This window comes from Chelonia mydas, chromosome 7 (assembly GCF_015237465.2).
Source record: "Chelonia mydas isolate rCheMyd1 chromosome 7, rCheMyd1.pri.v2, whole genome shotgun sequence".
Lineage (NCBI taxonomy): Eukaryota > Metazoa > Chordata > Testudines > Cheloniidae > Chelonia > Chelonia mydas.
In genome coordinates, this window is record NC_057853.1 from 32,894,962 (window position 1) to 32,920,194 (window position 25,233).

Here is a 25,233-nt window from a genome sequence, read left to right on the forward strand (position 1 = left end):
AAAGAAGTTCATGAAGGGTAGGTCCATCAAGGGCTGTTAGCCAGGGATGGTGTCCCTAGTCTCTATTTGCCAGAAGCTGGGAATGGGTGACAGGAGATGGATCACTTGATGATTACCTGTTCTGCTCATTCCTTCTGAAGCACCTGGCATTTGCCACGGTCGGCAGACAGGATACTGGGCTAGAAGGACCATTAGTCTGACTCAGTATGTCTGGTTTTATGTTCTTATGGTTCTTGTTCTGCCTGTCTTGGCTAGATTAAAGAGCCCTCTAGTACCCAGGGCTTTCTCCCCATGAAGGTCCTTGTACACCGTGATCAATCACCTCTCAATCTGCTTTTGGAGAAGCTAAACTGATGAAGCTCTTTCACATTCTCACAATCAGGCATTTTCTCCAGCCCTTGAATAATTTGTTGTGGCTCTTTTCGGCACCCTCTCCAATTTCTCAACATCCTGTCTAAAGTGTGGAGCCCAGTGCTATACGCAGTCCCAGTCCCAGCCTCATCAGTACCCATCTCCTGTTTATCCATCCACAGGCCGCATTCACCCTTTTTGGGCAGAATCGCACTAGGAGCTCATGCTGAGTTGCTGGTCCACTCTGACCCCCTAGGTCTTTTTCAGTCACTGCTTCCCAGGACACTGTCCCTCATTCTTCGGGGGCTGACCTGCCCTCCTTGCCCCCAGGAGTATAACTTTGCATTTGGCTGTATTAAAACTCAGGGGGGTTGAATGGGCCCATTCTACCAAGCGATCGGTTGCTCGGGAGGAATGGCCTGACCTGATCACACCACCATCTTTGTGTCATGTGCACACTTCACCAGCAGCGACTTTATATTTACTTCCTGGTCACTGATGAAAATGTTAATCAGCACCTGGCCTAGAATGGATCCCTGCAGGACCCCACTAGACACACAGCCCTGCCACTACTGCTGGAGCTAAATGAGTCTCCATTCACAGAGGCCAGCAGCAGACTCATAAGCCCCTGTACAAGGCCCAGCCCTACCAGTGGACTGTGCCAGGTGGGTTTCCTAGACACAAGCTCTCAGTGTAAGGGCTAATGTGATCCCAGGATGTGCAGACTGGGGGTGGGCAATGCAGGGAGGGGATGGGGCCTCTGTGCACAATGTGGCAGAGCCCACAGCCCCACTGTGAAAGGCTGGGGAGGGGCAGAGAGGAGCCACGGGAACGGCCCACAGGCTGGGATCCTGCCACCCGGCCAGACACTAAAGTAGCCCTGCAATTCAGAGGAGGGGGCTGCATGCCAAGCTAAAGCCGCGGATATGGGGAGGAGATTTCAGACCTGAGGAGGTTCGTGAATCTCACAGACTAAAGCTGAGCAGAGCCAGGAGCCAACACTGGACAAACCCACCCTGGGAAAAAGGGGGAAATGTTTAGCAGGGATTCCCTAGTGGAATGGGCACTGAACAAACCCTGACTGGGATCAGCCTCTGGCGTACTAGGCCCTGCACAGACATGGTGAGAGACATAGCCTGCCCCCAAGAGCTCAGTCTGAATAGACAAATGGTGCAACTAGGGCAAACAGCAGTATCAAGAGGGGAAGGAACTTGCCCAAGGTCAAAGGCAAAGGTGGGAATAGAACCCAGGAGTCCTGAGTCTCAGCCCCTCCTCCTTCTCCAACCACTAGATCCACATACCTCCCAGAGCTAGGGATAGAACCCAGGAGTCTTGGCTCAGAGCCCCTATGCTCTAACCCCGGACACCATTCCCCTCCCAGAGGTGGGATTAGAAGCCATGCATCCTGGCTCACACTCCAGCGTCCTAGCTGGGGCTATATCAGCATAGCGAGGTCAGTCGGAGATGTGAACAAAACACCCTGACTGATGTAGCTCCCAGAGCAGACATAGCTGTGCAGACGGAAGAGGGCATGTGTAGACATAACCCTTCCTTCGGGGAGGGGTTCCTACCCCTTTTGTTGGTGTAAGCTGTTTCTACACTATGGGGCTATGCCGGAAAAGTCCCACAGCCACTGGGCCATGCTGCCTGGCAGGAGGCTGGCCTGGTGTATCTCTGGGGAAGCTGCTTTTGCTCCCAGCCCCTACTCCACCACTCCACGAGCCATGCACCGGCACTCTGGCCCCCTGCTCACCAAGCAGGCATCTATCTGGGCAACGGGAGCTGCGGCACAGCCGGATTTCCACTGGCACTGGGAAGCTCTGTCCTGTGCCTGGCAGCGGGCTGGGATCCCCTGGGGCTAATCCTTTGTTACGGTGAGTATTTGTGGCTCATTCTCCGCTATTTACAAGGGCTTAAGGGATTTGGCTCCAGCTAACACAATAGTCTGAGGGGCCGCCCTCCCTGTGGGTGCTGGTAAATACGCTGGGAGCTGATGCAGCACGGGGGCGGGGGCTTCCCCACTCCCAGCTTGGCCTGACAACCCCTGTGCTCATCCACCCACACCTACACACACTGCACCAGCATCTATCCATCCAGCACTCCACCCCAGCCGTCCAGCCTAACCCAGGCACCCCTCTCTCCAACCAGCTCTCCTTTCTTTCCCCCCATTCCAGTCGTCTCTCATCCATCCCCACACACCCCTTCTCCCATCTTCCCTTCCATTGCGGTGGTCAGGGAGAGCTTTGTGCTCCCAGAATGTCTCCAGTTCCCCACCCTGGAAAGAGAGTGGAAGTGGAAAGAGAACCCAGTAGTCCTGAATTCCAGCCTCACCATCCCCACTCTAACCATTAGACCCCACATCCCCTCCCAGATCTGGGAACAGAGCCCAGGAGTCCTGGCTCCCAGTCCAGTGCCCTAACCACTAGACCCCACTCCCTTCAGCCCCTGGCACTCACCCTCCCCCCTGTCACACAAGCACACACGCACACACTATCCTCTTGAAGCCACCTGCTCTGCCCATGGGAGCAAGTGTGCCCTCTCTTGGCCAAGGCTGCTCCCCCTAAGACCCATCCAGGCTCTCTGCCCTCTCCAGCTTTCACTGCCCTCCGCTAGTCTTGCTCCCCTGATGCTCAGCTGCACAGACCTCCCCTCTCCTGCCGGTTGCTCAAGGAACTGTGTGGCTGCATCTCCGCCTCCTCCAGCTGTGGACCTCCAAGCAGCGAGCACTTGAGCATCCTCAGGGCAGATCCCTCCCTGCTCCTTCCCCAATTCTGGCTGTACCCCACAACTCAGAGATCCCCCTTCCATCTCCCAGCTGAGACCTTGCATCCAGTCCTGGGGCTGCGCTGTGAAAGACCAGAGAGGGTGCACAGAACGTCCTGCCTGCTGGGAACTTGCCTGCTGGCCAGAGACTGAAGCAGCCCCCGTGATTTAGCATGACGGGAGGCGGGGGCGTGGGGCTGGACCTTGATCCAGGGCTAGAGGCACCAACATGGGAGATTTCTGATCTGTGGGGACTCAAGAATCTCACAGACAAAGGCCTAGCAGGGCCAATGGCTGGGAGCAGATGCTGGACAAATCTACTCTGGAATGAAGGCAGATACTTAGCGGGGGAGGGGGGGAGGGATTCCCCACTGGAGTAGTTTCCCCTTGGATGGGGGGAAGAGATTCTCCAGTCCTTGGGGGGCTTTAAATCCAGGCCAGAGGGCTCTAGGCTATGGTTCTGCCACCAGACCTGGGCTGGGGCAGGAATCGGCTTGAGGGAAGGTGCTGCAGGGGGTCAGACTGTGTGATTCAAAGGGCGCTTAGCATGGATGGGAGGCTCCTGTGCCTGAACAGCAGCACATTCCCAGCCCTGTTGCAGCATGGTCCCTCCCCACACGCCCCAGTCTCTCATGCAGGCATTTCCACAGCTTGCACTGGCCTTGCGCAGGGCGGAGGGCACAAGAACAGGACATTCTGGGTAGAGTCGGCCTGCAGGCCGGCTGTGTGGGGCTCTGCAGAACATTCAGGATAGTCGGCCTGCAGGCTGGTTGTTGGGCGCCTGCGACAGGGATGCCAGGAAACCCTTCTCCCAGAAGGATTGCAAGGCTCTCTCCAAACACCTATCTGTAGATAGCCCTCCTACAGATGGGGAAACCGAGGCAGAGAGACTGGAGCAATGTCACAGAGCAAAAGTGGAAAGAGAACCCAGTAGTCCTGAATTCCAGCCTCACCATTCCCACTCTAACCATTAGACCCCACATCCCCTCCCAGATCTGGGAACAGAGCCCAGGAGTCCTGGCTCCCAGTCCAGTGCCCTAACCACTAGACCCCACTCCCTTCAGCCCCTGGCACTCACCCTCCCCCTGTCACACAAGCACACACGCACACACTATCCTCTTGAAGCCACCTGCTCTGCCCATGGGAGCAAGTGTGCCCCCCCCATCTGTCTCTGTAGTTGATTCAGGATCCCTTGCAGACATCTTTAAATAGCCTCTCCCACAGGAGCCCTGCAGCAAGGCCCACCCAGGCTGGGGGCTGCTGCAGCCCCCACCCCACCCTGCTCCCCTCTCCTAGGCCATAGCCTAATTAAGAGGTGTCCTCTTCCAAAATACCCACATGAGCTCACCCCACCCGGGAAGCAGCAGGGGACAGACAGAGGGTGGGGGGCGGTTTATTATAGAAACCACCTTACAAGGACAGGGTGTCTGGAATAGCAGCAGCCACCTGATCCCCCTTCCCAATCCCCCAAAACACTCGAATCAGCAGGAACAGCTTCCCAAGCACATGAAACTATCCCTGCTCCGCTAACGAGGGGGTGGGGGATTCGAAACAGACAATCCCCTGCTCTGATCAAATGCCTATTCTTTGTACTGGGGTAGTGCTGAGGATCCCCTGTTGTTCTAGGCACGGTACAAACACAGAACAGAATGACTAGTCCCTGCCCCAAACAGCATACAACTTAATCAGGCACTCTGGGGAAAAAATCAAGACATGCAGATTCCTCCAACAGGCAGCTTGGGATGGGGATCCCTGAGGGGGTGTTAGGTTCTCAGAGGGAACAATCGGGCAGGTCACCTGTCTGTATCATGTTGGCACCCTCCCAAGCACTGACACACTGGGGTGCGCGCACACACACAAACACAGAGCTGGCACATCAGAGTACGTGCACACAGACACCCAGAGCACTGATATGCACAACACTGGTACACAAGGGTACACACCCAGAGCACTGGTACACACGCACACGCAGAGCACTGTCCCACTGGGTTCCACACACACATACGTATATTCACCACCTGTGCACTGGGCCCTTCCCTGACAACTTAACACAAGAGTATAACAAAGAGCAGGTGCAAACTTCCACAGGTATGGCCCACCTGGGTCAGCTCATGGCCCATCTATGTTACCCCAATGCCCAGAGGAAGGGGTAAGAGCCCTGCAGTGGTAGGATAACCTGCACCCAGAGGAAACACTTTTCTGACCCCAATTGCTAGAGTTCAGGGTGTAGCAGCCAAAGCAGGTGGGGTCACAACCCCTCCCCCAGCTCTCCTCTGCTCTTTCAGTCTTTACTCTGACTCCGGACAGCCCTGCTATCCACCTCCTTTCTGCACACCCAACTTCAGTGATATCCAGTGGCAGTGAGTTCCATAGCCTAACAGAACCGTGTGTCAAAGAGACAGCAGGTGAGCGGGGAGCAGGGACAGGCAAACATCTGTATGGGGAGGGTGGGGAGCGGTGGTCCAAGCAGTTCAGTGTGAGCAAGTGGTACTTGTGGAGCTCAGGTCAGGACTGTTCGGGCTGGATAAGGGCTGGCAATACCCAGCCTGCAGCTCAACCTAGACAGCAGCACCGTTCTGTGGGGAGTTGTGCCAACAGAAAGGGCTGAATTCTGGTTTCCAGAGTCACCCCCTGACTGCAACAAGGCCAAGGCCGGACTCTGATCTCAGCTTCCCAGGGCCAATCCAGAGTCAACCAGTGAACCCCAGAGTTGCCCTGGTGTAGGGAGGATCAGGATCTCCCTTTACATGGGAGGCAACTACTTCAAAGCGGGTGGCATTCTCTCGTTGACGTGCCCGTAGCCAGACATGCTCCCCACCAGGAGGGGCAGCCTGGCTGTCCCCTGGTCACAGGGGCTCTAATAGCCTTTCCCCACCTGATGTAGCTGTACCACCACCCTGGGTATAGGGTGCCAGGGTAGAGCCTGGTGTTAAGGGGCACATGCGGAGAGGATCCTGGGGGGCTGAGGATCAAGATTAGGGCTGGTGGGAGGAAGGAACATCCCACCTTGTGCCATCCCCACCTGCTCAAAGCTCCCTGCAGCAGTGGCAGGCCAGGGGAGAGACTCCAGTGGTTTGTACAGAACCATAGGGAGGGGACACGTGGCACCCATGCCCGACGGAGAACAGCAATGTGCACGCCTGCCCTATTGCAGCCCTCTGGGCACACCTCAGCCAAGAGTTCTGTGGTGCTGGGACCAGGGGCTTTGGGTTAGCAGTCTGGCTCTAGGGGTTCCTGGGCCTGATCCACCCTGGGCATAAGAACATGGACTTTGACAGAGGTTCCTGGGGTAAGGGGCACAGAATTCGCTGGGCCTGATCCTGCTCCCACTCACGCCAGTGGTACTGCATCAATTGCAAGGGAGACAGCCTGGATGTGCTGCCGGCTGAGATCAGGATCAGGCCCACTGCTCTGGGGGTGTCTCACTTTGTGAGTGTGTGTGAGAGTGAGAGAACGGGGGGAGCTGTTGTGTGTCTGTGTGTGCAGGGGGGTTGTTGTTGTGTGCGTGAGTGTGGGGTTGTTGTGGGTCACTGTATGCAGGGGAGTTGTTGTGTGTGTATGAGAATGGGGTTGTTGTGGGTCAGTATATGAGGGGGGCTTGTTGTGTGTGGGAGTGGGGTTGTTGTGGATCAGTGTTTGCAGGAGGGTTGTTGTGTGTATGTGAGAGTGGGGTCGCTGTGGGTCAGCGTATGCAGGGATTGTTGCAAGGGAGAGTTTGGGTGTGTGGTGTGTGTGCGTGAACCAATTGCCCGGGGCTGCTCACAGCCACTGTACACACAACATCTTGGCCATATGCATAAGCAGCGGTCCAAGCGGGCGAGCACGCCACATACACCTGGAAGATCCTGGTGCACAGCCTGCCCAGAGCCCAGATCGCAGTGAGGCAGGTGGGTATATTTAGCCCAGCAGGCCCCTCGCATCCCCATCATTCCTGACATAGTTTGGATGCCACAGACTCTGTTCCAGGACACACGCAGCCACCTCCTCCAACTCCCCACTGCTGGCGTCACCCTTCTGGGTCTGGGAGTGGGAAGGGGCATCAAGCCGTATCAGTTACCCTTGCACAGCAGCTGCCTGCTCCAAAGATCACCTCCCCACACCCGCCACTTTGGGGCTTGGCTCTTGACAAACCTACGTGGCACGGAGCCCGGCTCTCCAGCCTTGCACACTGCTCAGAGTCTGCCCTTGCAGATAGGGGCTTCTGCCTGCCCCGTTACCCAGGGCACCTGGCACCACTCAGAGGCTGCCCCTTGCAGATATGGAGCCCTGTGCCACCCCTGTAACTCCAAGCACCTGGCACCGCTCAGAGGCTGCCCCTCGCAGAGATGAGATCCGGCCTGTACCCACCCGTGTAACCCCTAGCACCACTCTGTGGCTGCCCCCAAAAGCCCCAAATCTTTGCAGTGATGGCACCCTGTACCTGTCCATCTAGTGCCCAACTTGGCCTCTCTCCTGCTCAGGATCCCCCCCCCCCAAAACCACCTGACTCTCTCTCTTGCAGAGATGGGGCCCTGGGCCAGCCTCTCACCATAGTGCCTGGTACCTCTCTGAGGTTCCCACTCTGCTGAGTTTCCCCCATGGGCCCTGACTCACACAGACACAGCCCCTTGCCCAGCTCTCCAAACCTGGGCACCATGGGCACCTGCCCACAGCACCTCTCGTGGGCTCCCACCCTGCTTCCCTGGCCCAAACTATCCCCCATAGCCACCCACCTTCCTCTGCTGCTTCTCCCAGGCCGGGTCCAGCAACAGGTCCCGGTCCCAGTCCTCCTCCTGCTGCATGTACTCTTCAGTCATCATGTATGAGTGGTTGTACTGGATATGGCTCTCTACTTGCGTGGTCATCGTGGCTTGTCCTCTTGTCCCTCTCTGCACGTCTGACTGTCCCCTCTTCCACCTTAGTCCCCAGTCGTCCCTCTCACAGGCCCTCCTCGCTGCTATGCACTGCCCCTTGCCCAAGGCACCAGTTCCCTTCTCCTGGAGGTCAGATCCCTCTGCCCCTGGTGGCTGGCAGCTTTGCCCTGTCCCGAGCTCCTGGTCAAAAGCCACCCACGTGACTGGTCCCCATTAAGTATTATCAGCCTGGGGAAGGGGGATCAGGTTCCACCTTTAAAAGGCCAGGGGGAGGGTGCAGAGGGACTGTCCCCACCAACCAGGGAGGGTGAGGACAGCTGCTGGCAGGCCAGAGACCAGACACCACCACCCCCCTTGCAGGCTCTTAAAGGGACCCTGTACCTGGAGGGCAGGGGGTGGTGGCTTGCTGGTGGTCTGGGGACAGGAAATGCACAATAAGCCGCAGCGGGAGCTGGAGGGGTGGTGGGGGCAGGTAGTTCATAATGAGGAGCAGAGGTGTCAGACCTGGAAAAGGCCATTAAGTCATCTGGAGGAACCCAGGGCCAAGGAATGAGCTGGGAGCAGGGATAGGATGGCATCAGCTGCAAAAATCAAAGGGATGCAGCATGGCCACTGAAAGAGCCAGGACTCCCGGGTCGCACTCCCAGCTCTGTCAGTGCCCTGTTGTATGACCTTGACCAAGTCCCGTCCCTGCTCAATGCCTCAGTTTCCCAGCTCTAAAATCAAGGGACTGACATTCCCCCCTGACCCCCCACCCCCACAAGGCACTTGGAGATATTTTGCAAGAAGCACGAGTCTACCTACCATTCTGCAAGGCCCCTGCAGGGAAGAACATGTCACTGACCAGCGCCATGCATGTGGGAGAGACCTGGGTGGGCAATACCATATCCACCAGCCAGCACCTGGCAGAGAAGCTGTGACCTGGTACCCCACCCCAGTCTCAGCAACACATAAACATCCCGGGCACCTTCTGGGGGGTCGAGGTGGGGGGGAATGCCCTGGGAAGGGAAAGCTGGAGAGACTAGGGGAGTTGGCTTAGAGGACACTGATTTCCCCACAATGCAGCAGCACTGCAGGTGCCCAGTGCCCACTCCCTGTGCTGTGGCTCCGGTTACACCGGGGCTATTATTAGCAGCACAGGCTGGGCTCGGAGCCCCCAGAAGTGGCTAGCGATTGTGGGAGGGAGAGGAAACCTCAAAGGAGGACCCAAATTTCCAGGGACCTGAATCCTGAACTCCCACCTTTTGCAAACCAGGCCCATTTAAGGGGTTGGCTGTCTCCTGCAAAATGGCAGTTCCTCCTCCACCCCAAACACTAACCACTTGGCTCCGGGATTTCAAAGCATTGTCCAGCACTGCCGCTGCCTGGCAGCATGTGTCCAACCACAGGGTGTGGCATCCCGCAGGACGGCATGTGGAAGGGAGGGTGTCTGCAGCCTGCACGTGGCATGGGAAGGTCTGTGCCAAACCATGACCCCAAAGGAAGTACCACGGAATGAACCTCCAGGGCAGGGGCTATACTGCACCGAGGTGTGGCAGTGGGGCAGAGCATGGGCCTGGGAACCAGCGGGGTGGGTGGCCACCTGGAAAAAGGGCAAAGCTCTGCTAATTCGATCTGAGACCTGTGGGCATTGTGGGCCCCTCAGGCACGGTGACTCCCCCGGGCACGGTGACCCTGGTCCTATCACTGAGCACCATGACTCCCCCGGGCATGGTGACCCTGCTCCCCGCACTGGGCACCATGACTCCCCCGGGCACCATGACTCCCCCGGGCACGGTGAGCCCGGTCCCCACACTGGGCACCATGACTCCCCCGGGCACGGTGAGCCCGGTCCCCACACTGGGCACCATGACTCCCCCGGGCACCATGACTCCCCCGGGCACGGTGACCCTGCTCCCCGCACTGGGCACCATGACTCCCCCGGGCACCATGACTCCCCCGGGCACGGTGAGCCCGGTCCCCACACTGGGCACCATGACTCCCCCAGGCACGGTGACCCTGCTCCCCGCACTGGGCACCATGACTCCCCCGGGCATGGTGACCCCGGTCCCCTCACTGGGCACCATGACTCCCCCGGGCACGGTGACCCCAGTCCCCGCACCGGGCACCATGACGACACCCGCTGGGCACCGCGATTGGTCGATCGCGGTTTCTATCAGAGGGAAGGTTGGGCAAAGCGGCCCTCCCCGCCCCCGATTGGCTGGGCGCGCTGTGGCGCCCAGCTGGCGGCGGAAGCGGAGGCCGAGGGGAGAGTGGAGGAGAGGCCTCCCGTAGAGCCCGGTCCGGGGCAGAGACCCTGGGGAGGGAACCAGCCCTCGGAGAGAAGCCCCCTCCCCTTCGGCCAGGGTGGCAGCCAACACCCCCGCCCCCCCCTCCGCCCCCGCGGGGAGCAGGCTGCTCTGTGCCCCGGGCAGCGCTCGCGTGGGGCGCCCCCTGGCAGCCATGCAGGCGCGCTGGGGCGGGCGGTGGCAGCGCCTGGATGCCGCGCTGTGCCTGCCCCTGTGTGTGACCGCGGCCCTGATGGGGGCCATGTGCACAGAGGTGCTGTGCCTGCTTCTCTGGCCTGCGGAGCCCACCCAGCTGCCCCTAGGCCTGCACCTGCCCCTCCTGCTCTTCCTCCTGGCCAACGTGCTGGGCAATATGGGCCTCTTCGTCACCACCAGCCCAAGCATCAAAGGGGTCATGCTGTCCGGAGGCGCCGTGGGACAGGGCTGGGAGTGAGTATGGCTGGGTCACAGAGGGAGGCAGAGGGCTCTCTCACAGCCCAGAGGCAGCTTCATCTCAGCGCCAGGTAAGGGATCCCTGTGTAAACAGCCCTGGCACCCCACCCCAGAGGTGGCTGCATCTCCGTGCTGGCTGACGGATCCCTGTATAAACAGCCCCATTCCCCTCTACCCCCACGGCGGCTTCATCTCCGTGCCGGGCGAGGGATGGGATCCCAGTATAAACAGTACCTGTGCCCCAACTGAGGCAACTGCAGCTCAGCACCCGGCAACCTTTAGGTTGGTGCTAGAGCACTGTCATGCTGTTGTCGCTGCGTTTGAGAGAGGGCTTTTCTACAAGATGTGGTGTGGCAGTGGCCTGAGATTGGGATGGGGACAGATTGGGGTTGACTGTGCCAGCTCCATTGTTCTTTGCTGGGGACTCCCTGCCCAGGACTGCCCTGCTTTTGGGGCTGCCACTCTATTTCCAGCCCTAGGGACAGCACAATATGATGTGCTATTCGGATGCTGGGGGGAGAACAGGGAAACGCTGCATCACCCCCCTGAGGCTCCTGCTTCCCTTCCAGGTACTGCTACACCTGCCAGTCCCACGTGCCCCCCCGCTGTCACCACTGCTACACCTGCAACGTGTGCATGCTGCGCCGGGACCACCACTGTGTGCTGCTGGGCCAGTGTGTGGGCTACCATAACTACCGTTACTTCCTTTGCCTCCTGCTGCACGGCTGGGTGGCCCTGCTCTACGCCAGCCTGCTCAATGCTGACATCTTCATGGCCATGCTGCATGAGGGAGTAACCCTGCACAGCATCCTCCTCCTCCTCATGCCGTGGCTCATGCTGCTGACGGGTACAGCCATGGCAGGACCTGCTGGGAAGGGCCCATCCACACATGGGGGCAGAGCACCACTGGTTCCCCTGGGACCGAGCTGTTCTCAGCTAGTTTTATTTCAAAACAAACAAACAAACTAGGAAATACCCAGTTAAAAAACTTAGTGTGTTGCGGCCGAGCCTCAGGAACATCAGACCAAGATTTGGTGATTCTGGGCATCGGCCAGAAGCTCCATAAAGGGCCCTGATTTTATAGATTGCTGATCCTGTACCCTCTGAAAAATAGACCCTTTTAGGACATCTCCTTGGAAACTGAGGGACCCGTAAATCACATGTTGTTTTTGCAGATTGTGTCTTGAGTTTCAGAGTAACAGCCGTGTTAGTCTGTATTCGCAAAAAGAAAAGGAGGACTTGTGGCACCTTAGAGACTAACCAATTTATTAATAATAAATTAATAATAACTCAAATAAATTGGTTAGTCTCTAAGGTGCCACAAGTCCTCCTTTTCTTTTTGTGTCTTGAGTGTGCACCTGGGGGGCTCTTCCAGCACAGGCAGCTCCTTAGAAACTCTACAGCCCATTCCCGTCACCTGAGCCACCCAGCCCTCCCTCAGTCCCTACCCCAGAGGCAACTATGATATCCCAGTATAAACAGTCCCTGTGCCCTACCCGAGAGGCAGTCACATGTCAGTGGAACAGGGAGCAGAGCAGGGTTAATGGGAACATGCCAAGACCTGGTTGTGTCTGGGGATGCTAGGTGTACCCTTGGGGAATGCCTGGCTTCTAGTTGCCCTAGCACTGACAGCACCCCCTTGTGTTTCCCCAGGCCAGGTGAGCACCTTGACCTTCATCTATGCTTTCGTTGCGGACACCTGCGTGGTCAGTTTCCTCTTCTGCTCCGGCTTCCTCTTCTTACATGTGCTGCTGAGCCTGCGTGGCCAGACGATCAGGGAGTGGTTTGGGGAGAGCCGCTGCTATGACCTGGGCTGGCGCCGCAACCTGCAGGAGGCATTGGGGGACAGGTGGCACCTTGTCTGGCTATGCCCGCTCCTGGCCTCCCCACTTCCTGGGGATGGCGTGGCCTTTGAGAGGAGAGCTCCCCGCACTGAGCCTTCCACCAAGCCAGTCGTTTTCTGAAGGTGGGTTCAGGAGCCACCCCTGATGCTGAGGGGGCAGGATATGCCAGGGTCCTGGCCACGTTGCCAACACCAGCTGACTGGCATAATGGGTAGGGCACTGGGATGCAGGACTCCTGGTTTCTGGTCCCAGCTCTGCTGCTGACCTTGGACAAGAAGAGATTCTCTAAACACATCAGAAATAAGAGTAAGACTAAGGAAAGTGTAGGCCGTTACTCAGTGGGGAAGAAGGGCATATAATGGAGAAGGTTGAAGTATTTAATGCCTTTTTTGCTTCAGTGTTCACTAAAAAGGTTAATTGGGAGCAGATGCTTAACACAATTACTATTAGCAAGGGGGAAGGATCTCAGATCAGACCAGGGAAAGAACAGATTAAAGGAGAAGGGGGGGAAACAGTCTTCAAATATGTTAAGGGCTGTTGTAAAGAGGCCAATGTTCTCTATGTCCACTGAAGGTAGGACAGACAGTCATGGGCAAGAGAGATTTAGATTAGATAGTAGGAAAAACTTCTTGACTATAATGGTACTTAAGCTCTGGAACAGGCTCCCAGGGGAGGTTGTGGAATCCCCGTCAGTGGAGGTTTTTAAGAACAGGTTGGACAAACACCTATCAGGGATGGTCTAGGTTTTACTTGGTTCTGCTTCAGTGCAGGGAGGTTGACCTGATGACCTCTTGAGGTCCCTTCCAGCCCTTCAGTTCTATGATTTTTATAGTATTTAGATAAGTTAGATGTCTTCAAGTTGGCAGGGCCTGATGAAAATTGCCCGATGGGTACTTAAGGAACTAGCCAAAGCAATCTCAGAACCATTAGAGGATGGTGAGGTCCCAGGGGACTGGAATAAGGGTAACATAGTACCTGTCTTTAAAAAGAGGGAAAAGTAGGACCTGGGAATGTATAGACCAGTCTGCCTAACTACAATACTGGAAAGATACTGGAACAAATGATTAAACAATCCATTTGTAAGCACCTAGAAGATACTAGGGTTATAAGAAATAGCCAGCATGGGTTTGTCAGAACCAATCATAACCAAACCAATCTAATTTCCTTCTTTGACAGGGTTACTGGCCTAGTGGATAAAGGGGAAGCAGTGAACATGATGTCTGGACTTTAGTAAAGCTTTTGACACAGTCCCACAGGACATTCTGATAAGTAAACGAGGGAAATGTCATCTAGATGAAATTGCTATAAGGTGGCTGCACAACTGGTTGAAAGACTGTCCTCAAAAAGTAGTTATGAATGGTTCGCTGTCAAACAGGGAGGATGTATCCACTGAGGTCCTGCAGGGGTCTGTCCTGAATCCAGTACGATTCAGTATTTTCACTAATGCCTTGGATGATGGAGTGAAGAGTATGCTTATAAAATTTGCAGATGATGCCCAGCTGGGAGGGGCTGCCAGCTCTTTGGTGCACGGAAGTAGAATGAAAAATGACTGTGATAAACTGGAAAACTGATCTGAAATCAGCAAGGTGAAAATCAGTACAGACAAGTGCAAAGTACTCCATTTAGGAAAGAAAAATTAAATGCACAACTGCCAAATGGGGACATACTGGGTAGGCAGTAGAGTTACAGAAAAGGATCTGGGGGGTAGTGGATCACAAATTGAACATGAGCCAAGAGCATGATGCTGCTGTGAAAAAAGGAAATGTTATGCTGGGCTCTGTCAGCAGGAGGGGCGGATGTAAGACACAGGAGGTAATTGCTGTGCTCTGCTCAGCACTCTCAAGGCCTCAGCTGGAGTGCTGGGTCTGGTTTCATGCCCCACGCTTTAGGAAAGCTCTGAACAAACAGGAGAGTCCAGAGGAGAGCAAGGATTTGTGAGGAACGGTTGAAAGAATTGGGCATGTTTAGGTGAGAGAACTGAAGGCTGAAGGGGGACATAAGTCTTCAAATATGTAAAAGGTTGTACTAAAGAGGATGGTGAGCAGTTGTTCTCCATGCTCACCTAGGGTAGGACAACAAGTAAATGGCTTAATTCACAGCAAGAGAGATTTAGGGTGGCTATCGGGGGGGGAAAACTTTGTAACTCTCAGGTGGTTAAGCACTGGAACAAATCACCCAGGAAGGCTGTGAAATCTCCCTCTCTGGAGGTTTTAAGAACAGGTTAGACACACACCTGTCAGGGATAGGCTAGATCTGTGTAACCCTGCCATAGCATGGGGCTATGGACTAGTGGCCTCCTGAGGTCCTTTCCAGCCCTACATTTCTATTCTACGTCCCTTCCCCTCTCTGTGCCTCAGTTTCCCCATCGTAAATGGGAATGATCCCTCACTAGATGAATTCACTAATGATGGTAAGGGTCAGCAGCTGGAGGGGTGAGGGACAGATAGAGAGCCTAGCTCAGGACACTGCTCTTCTGTTGGTATTACAGTAGCACCTAAAGGCCTATCCCCCCCCACCCCAAATCAGGTGCAGCACAGACACAGTGGGAGACAGGCCTTGCCCCAAGAGCTGACAGTCTGAACAGACAAAAGACAGAAAGGAAACAGGCACCAAGAGAGGGAAGGGACTCACCCAAAGTCACTTGGAGAATCAGTGGCAGAGCCAGGGACAGAACAGAACAGAACCTAGGAGTCCTGGCTCCCATACTCCCCCAACCACTAGACCCCTCTCCCCTCCAGAGCTGGGGATAGAACCTAGGAGTCCTGTTTCCCAGCCCCCACACTGTAACCCAGTAGCCTATCACCCTGCTCCATAATCCATTCATCCCAAGATTAGGCTGCTCTGCTCCAGTCATTGCTGCTTGTGGAGCTGGCAGCCTCAGGCCCGTGGGAGGGGGAGTGAATTTGTGAATTTGTGCTGGCCAGTCTGTGGCTGAGATCCATCCTTATCAGGCATTGAGATGGGCCGGGGGGGGGGGCACAAAACTGCTCTGGGTATGTCCCATGGGAGGCCTCATCCATGATGGCCCAGGTCAGCTCTGATCCCTCCCTCTCTGATTGCAGGTCTCCTTCCGGATGGTGCTGCAGTACTGCAGTGGGGCTGGTGCTGGCTTTGCCTCTCCCCAGAGCGGGAGCACTGCTGAGGGACAAATGTCAAGCTGTGTCCACTGCTCTGCCCCGTGGGTTACTGGCACCCCCATCTGACCTGGGTCCTGACGCTGCCCGGTGGGTGATCCTGTGCCGTGTCTGAGCCACGTCTGCACTGGACTCTGCAGTTGTTGTGACTGTTGCGCCAGGCACTGGACAGATTCCAACCAAGACTGGGGGGCCCTGTTGCACTGGGCATAGTGCAGCCCGTGAACAAGATCAGAGACCCCTGTTTCAGGTGCAGCCCAAACACAGAATGAGAAACAGTCCCTGCCCTGAAGACCTCACAGTCTTAACAGTCCCAAGGTGGGAGGGTAAACAGGCACCCAGAGGAAAAGGGACTACCCAGCTCAGGGAATAGAGCCCAGGAGTCCTGTCTCCCAGTCCAGCGCCCTCCTGACTGCACTAACCTTTTGTGGTTCCCAGTTCTCTCCCTTTAAAGCACTAGCAGCACAAGACTGCCGTTCTGCAAGCCCAGGGCTAAAACTGCTTGTCTTCTGTGTTTGCACAGTTCTCCCACGGCCTGGCCCAGCAGGACAGCGCACCCCCCAAAGGCTGGAGTCATTGCCTTACCAGCCCCTCTCCCAGGTGGGGGCTTTCCTCTGGCACCCTGTCCCCACTGCTTTCCAATAAAGCTCCAAGCCCCAGGTGCACAGTGACTGAAGATTGATTTGTCTGATTTTGGAGGGGCCTGTTTTGAGCCCCAGCCTGACCCCCTGCAACTTTTCCTGCCCCTGGCCAAGATCTGGGGGTGGAACCAGAGCATGGCTTTTAGAGCCGTGCAGCCTGGATGTAAAGCCCTCAAGGGATGGAGCACTCTCCCAACCAAGGAGAGCTGCCTCCTGGGGCGTCCCCCTCGCTGCTTAACCTCTGCCCCTTGTTCCCCATCTGAAGCAGTCTGGCATCACTCCTGGCTATCGACCTCAGTCAGCCTTTGTCTGTGAGATTCCCTAGGACCAGCTCAGCAGGGATCCCTGGGCAGCTGGTGCCCGCCCACAGGGGCGGGCAGGCGGGTTAAGTGGCTGCACCGCTGGCCCTTGTAAATGCTTCCCCACAGGGCTCAGCTGTCAAAACCAGGGGCTGCAGGGACCTTTAGCTGAGCTTCTGCATGTCTTGTGTTCAGGGAGGGCCAGGAGTCAGGGTACATGGGAAGACCATCAGAGCTGGGCATAGAATCCAGGAGTCCTGGCTCCCAGCCTCCCACCCTACGCTAATGCACTAGATCCCCCTCCCCTCCCAGAGCTAGGTGTAGAACTCAAGAGTCCGGGGCCCAAAGCAGGGAGAAGACATGGTGTGGCATGACATCCTTTCCTTTCCCTCACTGTTACTCTTCACACGCCATTTCCCCTGCATCCCTGGTGGCCAGGAGCCTTTTAATACAGAGCCGTGGCAGCATCTGGGCAAGGGCTGGATGTGGGGCCTGTCCCAGCCTCATGCCTGCAGTGGCTGGGCCTCCGGGCACGTCCTTCCCCCACAGCGTGGGCAGCCCAACTTTTTCAGTGGTGGGGAAAGTCCTGCTCAGCTGTCTGCAGGGAACAGAGGGGAGAGAGTAGTGTCCCAGGCCCCAGGGGTCTCCTTGCTGATCCCTGCCCAGAGGGGGTGGGGCAGCATGGTGCCCTCTGGCATGGAGCCAACCCTGACTCGCTGCACCATGGGGCCCCCCAAACTGAGCCCCATCCCAGAGGGAGGCTCTGCCCCGGACTACTGCCTCTGGCAGCACAATGGCTATTGATGGCTCCCTAGCGGTGGGTCCATCATATGCAGTATCCTGCCCCCTTCCCTGCTACTCTGAATCAGACCCATGGGTCTATCCCACCTGGTGTTCCCCTTTCTGCCATCCTGGATCAGACCCCTGGGCCCATCCAGCCCAGTATCCCCCCTCCAGCCACCCTGGCTCAGCGCATGGGCCCATCCAGCCTGGTATACCCCGCCCTGGGTCCATTCAGCCTTTCCCTGCGCCAGGTGCCAGTATCCCCCACCTCGAAGAAGCTGTCGACAATCTTGTCAGTGGTGGCGGCCTGGGAGCGGAACTGCTGCTGGAGGTGCTCAACTGATGCCATCAGCTGCAGGTAGGTGAAGAGCAGCTGCTTCTCCCTGTTGGAATGGGGCACAGTGACTTCCCTGGGATCAGAGCCTGCTTTCCTAAGGGGTCCCCTCCTGCCAGGGCCCCTCTGGGTACATGCACCCCTGGAACTGATCTGTGTTGGGTGATACCAGGCTGGATGGGCCCATGGATCTGATGGTGGGGGACAGATACCAGGCCGGATGGGCCCATGGATTGCGGGGGGGGAGGTTCCAGACCGGATGGGCCCGTGGATCTGAAGGGAGAGAGGAGCTGGAAGGGCCCATTACCCCACTCTGACATGCCCCATGTTGGCTACTTCCACATGGGATGGAGGGGAGAGGCTGTGCCATGAGGCCCCCTTACCTCTCGCTGCCATCCATGTGCTTGATGAACTGATCCAGGAAGGCTTCATCATCCTCTGGCTTCATGTGTCCCTCTGTGTGGGGACAGAGAGAGATGTCTGTGACACTCCAGCCAGGCGGCAGGACACCGGCCCCCACCCGCCCCAGGGAGGAGAACCTCACCACTCAGCAGATGAGTTTGCTGGATCTCAACAATGGCCTGGAACCCCCTTGCCCCACAGTGTCTGGGGGCTGAACGCATTACGGAGACAGCCCCCTAGAGGGGATTCCCCTCAGTGCAGGCACATGGGAGTCTAGCCTGGTATCCAGGGGCCCATCCAACCCGGTATCCCCCACTCCCTAAGCAACCCAGAGGAGGGGGGTTCATACTGCCCCTTTGAACTGTCCCCACCAGCCAGAGCTATAGGGAGGGGAGCTTACCTTGGGCTGGCTTGCCTGATACAATATCTTCTATGCTGCTCTCCTTCTGCTCCAGCAGAGTCTGTAATGCAAGTGGGGGAGAGGAACAACCCCAGCATTAAACATGGACCCAACAGTGGGAAAAGCGCATTGTACCCTTGTTTCAATGGGGGAAACTCAGGCATGAAGGGAGTCAGGGACAGAACCAGGAAGAGGACCCAGGAGCCCTGACTTCTGCCGCCCCCACTCTAAGCACTAGATACCACTCTTCTCCCAGAGCCAGGGATAGAACCTAGGAAGCCTGCTCCCCAGCCCACCCCACTCTAACCACTAGATAACATTGCCCTCCCAGAGCTGGGAATAGAACCCAGGAGTCCTAGCTCCCAGCCCCACACCCCTGCTGTAACCCACTAGACCCCACTCCCTTCCCAGGCTGGGGTGGCTGGGCTGCTGAGGCAACTCCCTCCCATGCCTACTTCCCACATTTCTTAGGGTGTGGGGAGAGGCACCTTCTGCTTCTGTAGCTCTTTGCGCTTGATCAGGGTCAACTGGAAATTGTCCACCAGGACAGCGATGACCAGGCTGAGAGAGAGAGAGAGAGAGAGAGAGAGAGGGGTGTGGGATAGGGCTGGGACAATGGATTCTTTCCCTTCTAAGGGACACCAGCTCTGATCAGGCCCCCAGGTGTGGGAACTGGCTGGCTCAAGCAGGGGGATATGGGGCCATTTCCCTCTCCAGGGGCTAAGTGCCGGGGGAAGGAGGTGTGGGGAGGGGCATAGGGATATGGAAGGAGGATGGGGAGCTGGGGGCAGTGGAGGACCAGTGTGGTGAAGGGGCTGGACTCACTTGAGGAGGGTGAAGTACTCGATGAGGATGTAGGCCATCAGGAAGTATATAATGTATGAGGCACCTGCAAAGGGAAGGGTGAGCTTCTATTGGGAATGGAGCAGTGTCAGGAAAAGAACCCAGGGGTCCTGGTTCCCAGCCCCTCCTGCTATAACCCAATAGATCCCACTCCTCTCCCAGAACTGGTGCTAGAACCCAGGAGTCCTGGCTCCCAGCCCCTTGTCCCCCACGCTCTAAGTACTAAGACCCCACTACCCTCCCAGCATGGGGATAGAACCCCAGGGTCCTGCCCTGTGGTGGTGGGGAAGGTGTCTCACCCACTTGGACGCAGTCCAGGTAGATTAAGGACCAGTCGTCTAGCGTGAAGAGCTGGAAGAGGGTGAAGATGGTGTCGAAGAGCTCCCCGAAGTGATTGGGGTCGGACTTCTGGAACAGGTCATGCAGCACCACTGAGAACATGACTGGGGGGTGAGGGGGTAAGGAGCAACAGTGCTGTGAACCAAGGACCTCCCAATGCCACCTGGGGAGGGGAGTGCAGAGGGGTGCACAGGAACCGGCTGAGTCTGACATGAGCTGTCTAGTTCACCAAAGAACGTCACTTGAGGTCTCAGATACAAGCCAGTGTCACACCGCTACCATCACAAAAGGCACGTGTGGCGGATGCTGTGTAAGGAGTTCTGTACCAGCACTGACAATATGGTCTGACAGCTGTGGCTGGGGGGTGGGCCACCAGCAAGTGTAGATAAAGGTTTCCTGTCAGACAAGGGCCAGTTAGCCATGGATCTGTCTGCATGTGTACTGTATACTGTCTCCTTCACAAGGGGTTGCCTAGCATCAGTCTGAGCTGACTGCAAATGAAGGCATGTAAGAACTTCAGAAAGACACTAAGGAAGAGAAATGGGGGGGATGGAGGAGAGACCTTGCCTCTAGATACACTTCAAAGGTTTGCTTGACTATAGTTGGGGGGCAGAGAAGACAGGCAGGAATCCCCACCTAGGAAGGGAAGGGACAGTGGGTTTGCTTCATGAATGTGGGATCTCAGCCAGGCTTGATGGAACATGCTGGAGTGACCTTTGGGTGATAGCAGGCTCTTTCAACAGGAGGATGCCTGGAGAGTTAAGCTGAGGTGCTAGAAAGTAGGCAACGATTTTATTTTGTGTGTCACCATTTGCTTCCAGTATGTCACTGGAGTCTCTGTTCTCGGACAATACACTTATTGTTTTCCCTATAAATGCAGGTGCTGTGGTGCCAGGCAAAGGGATGGGCCTGAGCTGCCTTACCCGCTGCTTTGTACGGCTCCTTTGGGAGCAGTAAGCCTGGGGAGGCTGGGAGCGTCCGGTGGCTAAAGGGCTAGATGCTGGAGGACATGCTCCGAGCACTCGGGTCTGGGGTGTGGCTGTCATGACCTGGACAGAGAGAGTGGGGTTTGGGGGGGCCTGGAAGGCTGGGCTGGTGCTGCCAGAGGCTGGTGGGTTTAGGCAGCTGATCTATAGTAGGCACAGACAAGGTTGCTTCATACTAAGGGCAGGTGGTGGTGAGCTGCCTCCCAGCCCTGGGAAGCGTCAGGTACCCCCAGGAAGAGAGCCCCCACTGCACCTTGATCCGACAGGGAGAGAGCCCCCACTGCACCCTGATCCGACAGGGAGAGAGCCCCTGCTGCGTCCCACACCCTACAGGGGAGACTACACCCCCTCTCATTCCATAGCACCCCCCATCTATCTCACTGTGGGAAAGGACAGAGCCCCCGCCCCACGGCAGGATACAGAGGCATGTGAACATCAGCAGCAGGATGGCCCCAATGGACGGGCCGGACAGCGCGAACGTGCTTGTCAGCTCCTGCAGGTTCTCCAGCATCCTGGGGGCAGAGACAGGGGCTTTGTGGGGGGCCTCAGGGCTGCAGGAGCCCCAGAGACCCATGGGATCTGCTGTGGATGGGGCACTGGCCAGAAAAGAACCCACTCGTGGGGGGTGTCCCAGGGCACGTGGGGAGGGAAGGGTGAGGTTTCCAAGGGGGACAGAGGGATGGCACTGGGGTCAGCAGGGGTGTGACAGCACAGGGCAGGGGCACAGCACCTGGGGGAGAGGGAGAAGCCCAGGTGGCAGAGCACACAGGGGGCAGGGAGCAAAGGGGCACCCAGGGAGGCACAGCAGGGAAGGCCACCCAGAGAGGCAGGGAAAGAGCAAGGGGGGATCCAGGTGTCACACCGGGGAGGGCCCCTGGCGAGCAGGGAGAAGGCAGGGGTCATAGCAAAAGTACAGCACCCAGGGCCCCAGCAGGGCCCCAGCTCCATTGCCCGGCACTTTGCTCCCTCTATCCCCCATGCCCGCCAGGCACTGACCGCAGCGTGAGCAGCAGCCTCAGGATCCGCACGGCCCGGACACCCTTGAAGACGCGGAGCACACGGAAGAGGCTGACAGCGTTGCCATGGGTGGTGTGCCCCGGGTAGGTGAGGAGTGGCAGCACGAAGTCCAGCACCATCATGATCACGATGAAAAAATCTGTGAGGAGGGGGCACCAGCATCGAGGAGAGGGGGCACCACTGCAGCCCCCCAACACCCGCTTCCCCTGCAGGCGCACACTGCCCCATCCCAGGCACTCGCCCCTCTCTTGCCCCATTGCCCTGACCCCCAGGCCACCCCCAGGTGGCTTGTCTCATCCCCCTGTGGACCCCAGCCCCAGGGAATCTCTCTGCCCCACCTCCCTGCCAGGATTCCCTCGGTCCCCTCCCGTGGTGACCCACCAATGTCGTTCCAGGGATCGCGGAAGTAGTCAAGGTCCAGGGCGATGAGTTTCAGCAGTGCCTCCAGCACGTACACGCACAGGAAGACGGCATCCATGGCAGAGAAGAACCACTCTGATGGGGTGAGGGGGCTGGTGTGAGGGCATGTACCCACTAGGCCATACTGTCCTCGCCATCCACGCCCGGCCTAGAGAACACACCCTGTGTGGCAATGGGCACCCACACGCTGGACTCAGCCCCTTCCTGAATGCAGACAGCATGGCCTAGTTGGTATGGGAGCCAGAACTCCTGGGTTCTCTCTCTGTCTCTGGGGAGAGGGGTTCCTAGTGGTTAGAGCAGGGATGCTGGGAGCCACAAGTCCTGGGTTCTATTCCCAGCTGTGCTATTGACCTCCTGTGTGACCTGGGGCAACGTCCTCCCACTTGATGCCTCAGTTTCCCCGTGTCCATTCAGACTCTGAGCTCTTCAGTGCAGGGACTGTCATTCACCATGAGTCTATGCAGCGCCCAGCACAACAGGTGCCCTGGTCTTACCCAGGTCACTAGGCACTACCATAATACTCAGAATAACCATGAGCTAGTCCCTGAGGTGAGATGGATGCACCACCCACCTGCTTGGAAGGGGAAATGGGGCGACCTCAGGGGGGTGGGCAGCATCTCTTAGGTTAGCAGGGGGCACTGGGGAGACCACTGGCTGGGTGAGTGGGAACTGGAATGTCCCAGGGTGAGCAGAGAGAAATAGGCGAAGCCTATGACTGGGGCAGGGGCAGGATGGGAGTGGTCAATCCCCATAGCTGAGATGCGGGAGCAATGGGGCTATCCCCATGGCTGGGATGGGGAAGGGGAAATGGGATGATCCCCATGACCAGACAAGGGGGGGCACAATCCCGATGGCTGGGATGGCGGGGTCGGGTAATGGGATGATTCCCATGGCCAGGCCAAGGCTGGGGGGTAATCCCCATGGCTGGGCTGTGGGGAGGGGAATGGGATGACTCCCATGGCCAGGCCAGGCCAGGCCAGGCCAGGGGCAGTCTTACCTCCGCGGACCTGCACTACGGCGAAGGTTTGCGCCACCAGTACTGCTGTGTGGATGCCAACCATGCTGATGATGAAGATTTCGAAGGCCAGTAGCTGAGTGAGCTTGTGGATGATAGCCCGCAGGGTCAGCAGCCAGGACACGGTCTTCTTCCACACCAGGCACAGCAGGACCATGGTGCCCCTCCACTTCCTCCCCTGCCGGTGGTCCTGCTTGCCTGGGCACAGATGCCACGGATCAGCCATGATAGGGAAGGAACAGGACAAATCATAGTTATGGGAGGGTGGGCAGGGCGGGCTGTGGGTTATTTGGGGGGCTGTGTAGGGGACAGGTGCAGTCTGCGGAGCTTGGGGTGTGGTAAGGCTCCATGTTCCCTCTGGCTCTCCTCCGGCAGTGGTGCTGGGTCCTGAGGGGGGGAGTATGGGGTGTTTGCGGGTGAGGGGGAGTTGCAGGATGGCGGGAGGAGCCCCATCTTCCCTTTGGCTCTTATTGGGGAGAGGTGTTGGGCAGTGGGGGGTTGGGAGCTGGGGTGGGGGCATGTGCAGAGGCATGGGGGGATGGGGTGTCCAGGGAGCACCCCGTTACCTTTCAATATCTTCGGGGGGTGGGAGGAGGCCGAGGTGGCGTGCAAGGAGGCCTGGAAGACAGGGGGCATCTCCTCCTTGTACGGAGCCTTCTCCATCTGGGAGTTGGACATAACAGGCACGGTCAGGTAGTCCATGGTGTATGTGTGCCCCAACTCTCCCTGACTGGGACCCTGCAACCCAATTCCCTCAGTGAACCCCAAAATGACCCTCCCTCCTTCTTTTGTGACCCCAGCCAAGCCCACGTTCCAGACTGACTTCCCTGGTGGCCCCAGAACCCCGGGGACCTGGAGGTTCCAGATCAGAGCTCCCCGCCTTTGTAATGCCGTCACTGTGGTGACTCCTAAACACCACAGGGCGGGGAGGGGACAGCACAGGGGGCCTAGGAGGGCTCCCTTTAGGGACAGGATGGGGCTTAGCAGTATGGAGGGAGCCTGGGTTGGGCCCCAGGAAGAAGCTGGGGGACAGAGCATGGTTAGGGGGGCAGGGCAAGGTGAGGCCTACGGGTGTAGGGAGGAGTCGGGGCGGGGGGAGTGTCTGTGGGGGGTGCAGAGTAGGAGGTGGAGGGGGGCAGGGGTACTGTGAAAGGGTGGAGCAGGCAGGGGTAGGGCCTATGGGGAGGACTGTCTGGGGAGGACTCTGTGTCAGGGCCAAAGGTGGGGGTGAGGATGGGGTAGGTGTCTGTGTGGAGGGGGAGGGCAGGGAGTCTGCAGAGTGGGAGTGGGGTGGGGGCCAGGAGGAGTGTAGAGCAGGAGGGGGAGCACTATCACAGCTCCCTGACCTGCTGCAATTGCAGCCCCTGGTGCTTTCACTTCCTCTCCCCTCCCCCAGCTGTGATGAAGGTTTCCTAACCCCTCCCTCCTGAATCTGGACTGTACTGGGAGCTCTGGCCTATGCTGTTCACCCAGAGAATCGAACCTGGGTCCGAGCAGGACAGCTCCAGCCCAACCCCATTGTCCCCACCCATTGCCCCTGTGGCTGTGCAGGCCCCTCACTCCTGACAGATCCAGCTGAGGGTGTGGAGAGCAGGAGCTGGCACCGATGCCGCTTGGGGAGGGGGTGACTCCAGTTTCACCCAGGGGATCTGAGATCAGAATTGGTCCCTGACCCACTGCAGTCAATGGGTGACTCTCGACTGACCCCAGGAGTCAAGGGGATCAGACAGGGACCCTACATTAGTGCAATGAATGAAAGTCATTGGGGCTGAGTTAGATCGGTGGGTCTCAACCTTTCCAGACTACTGTACCCCTTTCTGGAATCTGATTTGTCTTGCGTACCCCCAAGTTTCACCTCACTTAAAAACTGCTTGCTTACAAAATCAGACATACAAATACAAAAGTTTCACAGCTCATTGTTACTGAGAAATTGCTGACTTTTACATTTTTACCATATTATAAAATAAATCCATTGGAATATAAATATTGTACTTACATTTCAGTGGATAGTATATAGAGCAGTATAAACAAGTCATTGTCTGTATGAAATTTTAGTTTGTACTGACTTTGCTAGTGCTTTTTATGTAGC

At 57.2% G+C, this 25,233-nt stretch overlaps 3 protein-coding genes across 4 annotated transcripts in view; 1 reads left to right on the forward strand and 2 right to left on the reverse strand.

Moving 5' to 3' along the window:
- The window catches only part of ACTN3 (actinin alpha 3), a 31,406-nt gene extending 23,214 nt beyond the window's left edge, over nt 1-8,192 (reverse strand). The window contains exon 1 of the mRNA XM_037904794.2: nt 7,827-8,192. Within this exon, the coding sequence (XP_037760722.1) occupies nt 7,827-7,958 (132 nt within the window). The 5' untranslated portion in view covers nt 7,959-8,192. The remainder of the gene's footprint in view (nt 1-7,826) is intronic.
- Nucleotides 8,193-10,160: 1,968 nt separating this feature from the next.
- ZDHHC24 (zinc finger DHHC-type containing 24) lies at nt 10,161-16,336 on the forward strand. Of its 2 annotated transcripts, none has more exons than XR_003566297.3 (5): nt 10,161-10,684; nt 11,257-11,534; nt 12,341-12,653; nt 13,708-14,117; nt 15,594-16,336. XR_003566297.3 is itself a non-coding variant. In XM_043551582.1 (5 exons), exons 2-4 carry the CDS (start codon nt 10,410-10,412, stop codon nt 12,649-12,651), a joined length of 864 nt encoding a protein of 287 aa, XP_043407517.1. In that variant the 5' UTR covers nt 10,172-10,337; nt 10,384-10,409; the 3' UTR covers nt 12,652-12,653; nt 15,594-16,336. The 2 variants fall into 2 exon arrangements, 1 of the variants encoding a protein (XP_043407517.1); XM_043551582.1 differs by lacking the exon at nt 13,708-14,117 and having other exon boundaries at nt 10,172-10,337; nt 10,384-10,684.
- Nucleotides 16,337-17,329: 993 nt separating this feature from the next.
- CATSPER1 (cation channel sperm associated 1) lies at nt 17,330-23,846 on the reverse strand. Its single transcript, XM_037904795.2, has 11 exons — nt 23,711-23,846; nt 23,127-23,342; nt 22,091-22,204; nt 21,689-21,848; nt 21,113-21,204; nt 19,667-19,810; nt 19,350-19,413; nt 19,013-19,085; nt 18,525-18,585; nt 18,106-18,178; nt 17,330-17,771 (listed from the first exon to the last, which is right to left on the reverse strand). Exons 1-11 carry the CDS (start codon nt 23,844-23,846, stop codon nt 17,573-17,575), a joined length of 1,332 nt encoding a protein of 443 aa, XP_037760723.2. The 3' UTR covers nt 17,330-17,572.
- Between the last annotated feature and the right edge of the window lie 1,387 nt (nt 23,847-25,233).